Here is a 9,905-nt window from a genome sequence, read left to right as displayed (position 1 = left end):
CAATTATCCTCTACAAGAGTAATTAATACAGAAGTATTACAGCATTAAGTGAACAGATACTAATTAATGGTCTATTGAAATTAAATTATAACCCAATCTTTCTGGCCAGAAAGTATTAGTCTATTATAGTATAGGGCTATCTTCCCCGTTGGTGCACAGTGTGTTGCCCGGATTAATTAACTGTTATTGCAGTGGTGATCACATTGACTCTGGATTGTCATTAGCTGCAATTCCCTATTTAAGTGTTCCTGGTAAAACTGTACTTGAGTCTAGCTGCAATAATGGACTATGGCCCTCATTCAGAGCCACTCGCTAGCGGCAGTACGCTCGTTCCGAGCGATGTTCGCACATCTGCGCATGCGTACGGATCGTTATACGCATGCGCGAACCAGTCAGTGCGGCCGAAATTCATGTGCTCGCAATATAGCGAATGCCTGCTATTTTGAGTGACAGAATGAGGCGTATGTGGGTGGTAACAGGGGAAGGTGCTTGAAAATGGGGAGTGGAGATCCGAACGCAGGCGTGCTTAAAGGTCAAAATGGGCGTTTTAAGGGTGTGCATAATTAATACAGCAGCGTCATTGACCACGTCACTGGGTTATTTTATAGCCAGAACTGCTCGCAAGATTGTGGTAGCTAAAACCAACCACAAGAATAGCGAGCAGTTCATACGCTGGTCGATGTACTCGATTAATCTAATAAATAGCGGACATGACGTATGGTGCGAGCGGCCAGGGGGCGTTTTTAACAAATAAACGAGCGTATGTTTTGCTCGCTCGTTCAGACTTAGAGGTGTGAACAGACTGCAATTTGCGAACGGATCATTTGAATAGCCACCCCTTGTTTTTGAACGAACGACCGCAAATAGCGAACGGCTCTGAATCAGGCCCAATGATTGAAAATTATTGCTGATATTATCATTTACTATGTTGTTATTAACAGAAGGGTTTTAGTAGCAATTTTAGGAACTTTCAATGGATACTTTTGTCACAGTTGCGTAACTAAAGGAGCCAAAGTTAGTTATGACAAGAGGTCTGCACTCTCTTCTGTGACAATTGCAACAAACTCTAGCAGTGTTCAGTAGTCTGACAGGATATTTGGCTAAACTCCTCTAGGGTGATTAAATCATGTAACCAGCCTCTGTAGTCTCTCAGAATAGTGCAGCAGAATAGTGACCCTGATTCAGAGCCGGACGCTCTGGCAGAGTGCTCGCTCTGAATCAGGGCCGGTCTTTTTTTTTTTTTAGAACGGCCTCCTGGCCGCTCGCATAGCTGTGGTTGAACTCCCACAGCTATAGCGAGCGGCCAGGAAGCTGGTCGCGATGGTCAAGACCATCGCGACCATCGGGCTTGCGATGAGACCCTTGTGGTAGGGTCTCATTGCCGCAAGCCCCAGAGAAATTTTGGCTCTAACAGAGCCGAAATCTCTCCCACTGACATCACTCGTGATGTCAGTAGGGCCGCCCCTCCCCCGGCCCCCCACCAAAGGGGGCGTGCTGTCACTCAACATCGACAGCACGCCCCCTTTGTTGCGAGACCCGGAGTGACGGAGTGCCTGTCGCTCTCCGGATCTTGCGCATGCACACGACAAAGCCGGCTCCGTCGTGCACATGTGCACTGGCCCGCCATCGACCCGGTTGCGAGCGCACAGTGCTCGTGACCGGGTCTGAATCAGGCCCAGTGTTACTTATCACCAGTTCCAGCCTTTCCAGGATCCCTGAAGCTGGACCTCTCTCTGTGAACACTTTTAATTGCCTGTGCAACTTCATTTGAGAAATTACTGATGTGATGCAGACTGGCTGCTTATATTACCATTTCTGCTTTCAGATGCTATCTCCAGGTAGTATGGCTCACTGAGCTATGGAAGGAGAGGAGTGACTAAAGGGTGCAGAGGGTGGTGGAGCTGTTTAATTTGGCTGCCTGCAGATAACTGTCAATAGGCGGTTGAAGGGTGAGTGTGATGGAGTCTCTTACCAAAGGGGCTGTCTCTGATTCCCCTTTCTCCTCTTTCACTGCAGAGATAATCACTACTTCCATCCTGCTCCCGGTTAGACCAGCTATGCCTAGCTCCGGCTTTTGATTGGGGACTCTGGGGCTCCGCCACAGCCGCACCTTTTCCAGCCAATCCTTATGCCTCCTCCGGCTTGTCTCTGCCGGAAGATCGAGAGGTTACTTTTAAGGACACCGCAATGCATGAGGTCCCATTCCTCAGTCTCTCCATTGCTTCCCGGCTGTCCGCTGAGAGTAATTGTCCACCTCAGGTAACAGTGGCACAGCGCACTCCTCTGTTACAGCTACCTCAGGAACTGCCACTGCCAACTGCCGCTCCCTTCCAACTGACACCTGCATGACCCTGGTCATGTGACCTGCTCCTGACCACCTGAGCAGCAGCAGAGGCTGGTGGGAATTTTCTGCACACTGTTGTGCATTTATACCTTGCATAGCAGGGTATTACATTAACACAATATACAAAACAGTACTCTATGGTAAAAACATTTTAGATTATTCCAAATAGAAACTCAGTGAATAAGCTGAACAATGATTGCAAACCTTTCCAAAATCAAAGAAGCAAATTCTTACCTAATTTATTTTGTTAAGCAATGAAACAAAATAAAACAGAGAATAATTTCTTCAATCCATTCTTTTTATTATAATCAGGACACTGTGACATTATGTTTTTATTTATATGGTCTTATGGAAAAATCTAGCTGATGCAAGGCACAACTTTTATTCTCATGCTTGTGAAGTTCCAATTGATTGAAGATACCACTGACGATACATTTATTTTCCACAGCAGCAGTGGATATTCCCCTCTTCTGTTACTGAACTGTATTTTAGTTTCCCAAAGTCCACAACGTGTAAATTACGTGAGTCGATTTGAGAAGGTTTGGTAGGATAGGCTTTGTATTCTAACTCAATCTGATACAGGCCAGAGGCACAACCGCCTCCTGACAAACGGACGTTGTACAGTCCATATGTGTCTATACCTCCTGTGTCAGCACAGTCCACCATCCACCCACCATGATTTCCAAGACGCCCAGTAGATTCCCCATTGGAGAATCCTATGGTCACTTCTACCATATTACAGTTATTACAACAAAATCTTAGCGATTTGGCACGTCTGTTATTTAACTGGACTTCATGGAGCAAGCCGCCCTCACTGTTTCCCACAAATGACCCTTTATGGGTGTTGTAATTCACCTGGAAGCCATCTATCATGTTCCATTCTCGAACATTGATGCTGGTAACTTCACCATTCCCTGAGTTATCATTACCTGGTTTATGTAAGCTATATCTTTCACTCCGTATAGTATGAACACTTGGTGAGATGGGACCAAATGATGCTATGGATATGGATGAAGGTATGACCGAGGGATTATCTTCCTTCCCGGGGATGAAGTTATCCAGGTAAAAGGTTGGTACCAAGATCTGTAGGAGTGCTCCATTTTGAATATCAAACATGTTTTTCTTTACAGCCTCACATATTTCTCTAAAAAAGCTCTCGTTATTAGGGCCCATCAGAGCAGAATACTCATACTTTACGGTTTTTCCAGTAATTTGATCATGGACATTCCCGTATGGCAAATATCTAAAAAGTGGTGAGACAGTAGTGACTGGTTTATGTACTCCTAATTCTAGAGTGATTTTTGACTTTCTCCAGGTTACCCATTTTGAGTAAATTGTATTTATGTGATCTTTATATGCAGAAATGTGATCCATAAGATCTTTTCTCCAGACCTTAGAGTTGTCCTCATTGTACATTTCCTTTCCATGAAGAAGCCTTTCCTTTAAAATCAGTAAGTGTTGACTACTATGTGTGACCAACAGAGGGATTAGTTGCACAGAGTTTTTAGATAGTGAGAGCTTGATGAATAGCTCATTGCTTGCATGGATCATAGATGACATTAATGAACCTTTTCCTCTAATCTGAGCTTTTTCGTACTTCACCATCGTCTTTTGCAGATTAATAATCTCAGCATTTCTCTCTTGAAGCTCCGATTCAAGGGTCTTCACATCTAGCAAATCTGCCACTTGTTTTTTTATGAGATGCCAGATATCTACTCCAGTAGATGGCCAGAAAACCTTCAAAAGCTGACTAATCATTTGTCCAACTGGTATACCTTCTTTGGGTGGGATCTTAGCTGTAATGCTGACCAAAGCATCTTTCATCCTGTCATTCCATGTGGTTCCCAAACTACTTTTAAAGTGGTTTCCTACAAATACAATGTAGAAGTATTAAATTTAGTATATTTAAAGAATTTACTGCAAGTTAGAGATTCAAAATAAACTTCCAAAAATACTGAGACATAATTCATTCTTGTTTTTTTACACAAATTTGGATATTTCATCATCTTTTCTCCATAATGCTTTTTCATGTCTTTACTTTGTAGCACAGTTTCCAACATCTAAATTCTCCCCTCCTGGAGAAGCCCGGAGAGGAGACACAGCTGACTACTTAGGGGATTGGGGGGATGCTCACTATGTCATTAGGCCTGATTTGTGTCATTTTAGCAATGTCCCCTCCCTATGGATCAGCAATTTTTTGGCAATTATCTCCCCATCCTGCTCACTTCACTAGGAAGTTGGCGGGATGCTGGAGATCCATCCACTCTTGCGGAGTTGGAGGGGACTACCTGGAAAAAATGGCTCTGAGAGAGTAGGTAAGTATGCCTTGCAGAGATGTGCGGTCAGGGAAGGCAGGGGAGGCATACTCCCTCCCCTATCATACTCCCTGTCATGCTCCAGAGTTTTTATATTAAAACTGTGTTTTTATACCAGTGTGCCTCCCCAGCCATCGATCTCACCGCATGTCACTGATGCCTTCACCATTTCCTTGTAGGTGTTTTGTGAGACCTTTGCAAGATTGTGATCTATCCTCTTTATACTGTAGGGTCGTATTCAATTAGCAGCAATACTATCGCACCAACAATAATATTGCCGATTTTCCGGCGATATTAGCGCTAATTTTTCATGCAAAAATGGAGAAGACTTTTCTCCATTTTAAAAAAAGAGGGAAAATGTGCAAAATCCGTATTTTTGTGTAAAAATTACAGAACCCTTTGGAAAGCCCCAATAATGATACTTTAGCAAAAAATAAATTTGTAAATTGCGTACTTTGGCGAAAAACTGCAGCTGAAATTTCTGTCAATTTATTTATTTTTTTCATGAGAAATGCATTTAACGTATTGGGTCTGGTATTTTGGAGGGACATAAAGATGCGCCAAGTATTTTAAACATCGTACGTGGCTGGTGCAGGCGTTTTTATAGCAGTTTTAAAAAACCACCTGTGCCAGACACGTACGATGTTTAAAACACTTGGTGCATCTGTATGGCCCTCCGAAATACCAGACCCAATATGTTAAATGCATTTCTCATGAAAAAAATAAATAAATTGACAGAAATTTCAGCTGCAGTTTTTCGCCAAAGTACGCAACTTACAATTTTGTTTTCTGCTAAAGTATCTTTAGGGGGGCTGTCCAAAGGGTTCTGTAAGAAATCCCCACATTCTTACCCAAAAATAGGGAATTTGCTATTTTTTCGCCTGCCCGAGGCTGGAGAAAAGTTTTCTTCAGCTCTTAGGTGAAAAATGGCCGTTTTTCCCCACCGTTGGTGAAATCGTCCACAAATCATCTGCAAATTGGCCGATCGGATGGCTGATTCGCAAACGATGGTGAAAACGTCCACAAATCATCTGCAAATTGGCTGATTGCAGCCGAAATATCGGCTGATCGGATGGCTGATTCGCAAACGATGGTGAAAACGTCCGATTTAGCCTCTAATTGAATACTGCCCTTAATCTCAATTGACTGCTTATTCCCTCTGTTGGGCCACCAACTAATGACAACTTTTTCCTTTTCACATTCTAAAATACTTCTCTTTAGAGCACAATTTATATCTTCATAGAGTGATACATGTTTTTATTTCATTGGGTTATGTATGTATAGGCAACACGCCAAGCATCTTTCTTGCTCAATATGTGCATCTTATTAGCATAAATAAAACAACTGGGAGTGACAAAACTATACAAAGTCACTTACAGCTAATCAACAGTCTTTTCACATGGTTGTGGCTGCTGATTGGCTAGTCGGGCTCCAAAGTGCAGGAATACACATGGGTCCTGTCACTTTCGCGGAGCACCGATGTATGTATGGCATGAACATATAGTGCTGCTATGTCTATCTGGATTGGGAATCTTGGTTTGTTATGTTCATTCTTTTGGATGCTATGGCAGAAGAGGACTGATCGTCATCTGGGATGCTACTGGACAACGGGACCAGTTGGAACCAGGGACAAGATAAGTATGTAGTGTGAGTGGAGGTAAGTGAGAGAGTGCATGTGTAATAAAATATTCAAACATTCTGTATGTCTGCCATGTCTTTATTTTAATATTTGTTTTAAAGGGGGACAAAAGGCACCAGCGCGTCCTTAATGCCCCGCATGCTGGTACTTTTGTTTCTCCAAGTACTGGCATGCAGGGAAGGCTTGCTGGGACCCATCTGGCCCGCCAAGAGCCGTGGCGGGCCCCGGTAATAGGGGGGCATGGTCCAATCATGGGAGGCGAGGCCACGCCCCCTAACCAAGTAAAAAAAAGATTTGCAGCGCCACATAGTGGCGCTGCGTGCTGGGGAGGGGATGCGCTCTGAGCCCCCTCAGCCCGGCGCAAAGCCAGGGGGGGCGAGATCAGTGTGATCGCTCCCCCGCACAAGCATAGGAGACTGCTCGTGGCTGCTGCTCAGCAGGGCCGGGCTGTGTGCTGGGCTGCTGTGAGGGGGGGAGCGGCGAGCGGCGCTGGACCTGGGCCCCCGCCGGGCCCCTCAGGAAGCCCGGGCCCGGGTAATCTGTACCTGCTCCCCCCCCCTCTCGGTGCCCCTGGGACCCAATATTACTTTAAATATATTATTTAAAACTATCAACTCTTCACCCTCCACCCATGGGTGCTGTGGATAGCCTGCAGAGGGGGGGACCCCTTTATTGGTGGGTACCCACCTCCCCTGAAAACTCCAGCCTGGGCTGTCTAGTTGTTGGGTGAGTGCTTTGACCAGGGCACCCCGACATGTGTGTCCCTTGGGTGTGGCATTATAAGCTAGTGGATCCCAGTTAGATTTGTTAGATGAGAAGATCCTTGAATCGGAGCTTCAAGAGAGATATGCTGAGAATATATATATTTATATGCTTGTGTATATATTAGGGATGAGCGGGTTCAGATTTATGAAATCCGAAACCCCCTGAGACACCCAATCCGAGCCGGGAACCGAGTCCGGCTTGGGTTTTCCCGCCTGACTCGGACCTGAAATCGAGGCAAAGTGTCATCATCCCGCTGTCGGATCTCGCGGGTTTTGGATTGTGTAAAAGGTCCCCGCACCGGCACCATTTTTCACTCCAGTTGTGGACAGTGAAGAGGGAGGGTGGGAGTTAGGGCTGGCTGGGCTGTGTTGTGCTGCTGTTGTCCATAGGGGCTGTGTCTGTTCCAAAGTCCATAGGGGCTGGCTGGGCTGTGTTGTGCTGCTGTTGTCCATAGGGGCTGGCTGGGCTGTGTTCTGCTGCTGTTGTCCATAAGGGCTGGCTGGGCTGTGTTGTGCTGCTGTTGTCCATACGGGCTGGCTGGGCTGTGTTGTGCTGCTGTTGTCCATACGGGCTGGCTGGGTTGTGTTGTGCAGTCAGTTGTCCATAAGGGCTGGCTGGTCTGTGTTATGCAGTATCCCATAAAGGCTCTAGTCCAAAAGGGCTGCTGTAGTGTTCTCCAGGGTGTGATCTGTCCATCAGGGGTGCTCCCCCAAAGTGCAAAAAAAACAATTCTTTTTTTCTGTGTTTGTGTGCGCTGTAGCTGCACATGCATCAACAAAGTAGCAGTGCCAAGCATGTGCCTGTGTCATAAATCAAGGGTCGGCTGGCTCGTCTGTTGAAGGGAGGTGTAACCCCCAGAGTGCACTCCAAAAAATTTTTTTTCTTTTTTTCTGTGTTTGTGAATTGTATGCGCAGTAGCCGCACATGCATCAACAAAGTAGCTGTGCCAAGTGTGTGCCTGTGTCATAAATCAAGTGCCGGAAAAAAAAACTATATATATTTTTCTGTGTGTGTGTGCGCCTTAGCTGCAAGTGCATCAATATCACATAAATGGAGGACAAAAATTTGTCCGATAAAAATAAAATAGGGAAAGATCAAGAACCACTTCCACCTAGTGCTGAAGATGCTGCCACTAGTTATGACATAGACGATGAAATGCCATCAACGTTGTCTGCCAAGATCCACAAAGCCATCAACGCCAAGTCAAGGAAGTTTTGTCTTGTCTTTACTGGAAGATTTCCAAGAGTGTATTTGAACAGTCCTCCATTCCATTTCTGGGGCACATCATTTCCAGAAGTTCTTTGCAAATGGATCCAGAGAAATGAAAAAGTAATCCAAGATTGGCCTCAGACATCATCGAAGGCCATTCAGTGTTTCTTGGGTTTCTCCAATTATTACAGGAGATTCATAAAAAAAAATTCTACAGTGGTTTCACCAATCACAAACCTCACTAAGAAAGGTTTGAACCCATTGTGATCGTCATCTGCAGCAATAGCTGCTTTTCTAGCTCTTAAGACAGCCTTTTCTTCAGCCCCGATATTGTCTCAGCCACAATTAGATAAGCCTTTTATTCTGGAAGATGGGAGGAGCCACCCTTGTGGGTTCTTTTCGCTGAAGTTTTCCCCAGCAGAAAGGAACTATCCCATTGCAGATCAGGAGCTGTTAGCCATGCGCTTAGCACTGGAGGAATGGAGACACCTATTGAAAGGGGCGAAGTTTCCATCTACCATTATTATGGATCACAAAAATCTGGTATACCTCCAGACTGCCCATCACCTGAATGCCAGACAAGCTCAAGCTCCAGTTCTGCCTGGGAATTTTAAACAAAAAGGCTGATGCGCTTTCCAGATCTTTTTTGTCACCTCTTGAAGAAGAGGATCAATCTTCAATTCAAACTATAGTAGATCCTTTTGTGTTTGCCCCCACTCAAGTTTTATCTCCTCCTGGGAAAATTTTTGTTGTTCCTCTAGAGAGATTGTTGATGTGGGCCCATGCCTCACTCTTTGCTGGGCACTCAAGTATCCTGAAGACATTAAAATTCTTACAACGATCCTGCTGGTGGCCCACCATGAGTGAAGATGTTCGGAGCTTCATCATATCTTGTGCCAAATGTGCCCAAATCAAGTTGGAATATAGCCGTTGGTCCTCTGCGACCTCTACCTGTGTTGGAAGCCCCTTGAACCCATATTTCTATGGATTTCATTTCAGAGTTACCACCTTTAAAGGGGAACAATACTATTTGGTTGTAGTGGATGGATTTTCAAAAATGGCCCACTTCATTGCTTTAACTGGATTTCTGTCTGCTCCTCAATTGGCAAAGGAGATCTTTTGAATCCATGGCTTGCCGAAGCAAATTGTTTCTGATCATGGGATACAATTTGTGTCAAAGTTTTGTAGGGCTCTATGTGCATCCTGTGGAATTAAATGAAAGTTCTCATCTGCATACCATCCTCAGACCAATGGCCAGACTGAGAGAGTGAACCAGGAGTTGAAAACTTTCATCATACTCTTTGTGTCCTCTTCACAAGATGATTGGATCAATTTATTGCTCTGGGCAGAATTTGCCCACAACTTTAGATATCATTCCTCTTCTGATTCCACTCCATTTCTAATAGTATACGGTAAACATCCACAGGTGCCGAAGTTCCAAGAGTTACCATCAATAGAAGTTCATACAGTTATGAGTGTGGTCAATTCATTCTCGACCTTATGGAAGAATGTTCACTGTTCTTTGAAGAAGACCTCTGCTAAAAAAAAAATTGCTGATCAAAGACGTCTTGCTGTCCCTCTTCTCAAAGTTGGGGATAGAGTGTGGCTCTCCTCAAGGAATATTCGGCAGAAG

General features: G+C 44.7%; 1 protein-coding gene across 1 annotated transcript; it reads right to left on the bottom strand.

Annotated features, from left to right (window-relative positions):
• Positions 1 to 2,779: 2,779 nt before the first annotated feature.
• On the bottom strand, positions 2,780 to 4,219 carry LOC148513820 (uncharacterized). The gene has a single exon (XM_088481255.1). The coding sequence runs from the start codon at positions 4,166 to 4,168 to the stop codon at positions 2,780 to 2,782; it is 1,389 nt and encodes a 462-aa protein (XP_088337381.1). The 5' UTR covers positions 4,169 to 4,219.
• Positions 4,220 to 9,905: the final 5,686 nt, after the last annotated feature.

Source organism: Taudactylus pleione, unplaced genomic scaffold (assembly GCF_031769625.1).
Source record: "Taudactylus pleione unplaced genomic scaffold, aTauple2 ptg000268l, whole genome shotgun sequence".
NCBI classification, from domain to species: Eukaryota; Metazoa; Chordata; class Amphibia; order Anura; family Myobatrachidae; genus Taudactylus; species Taudactylus pleione.
This window is presented reverse-complemented; position numbering and strand designations above follow the sequence as displayed.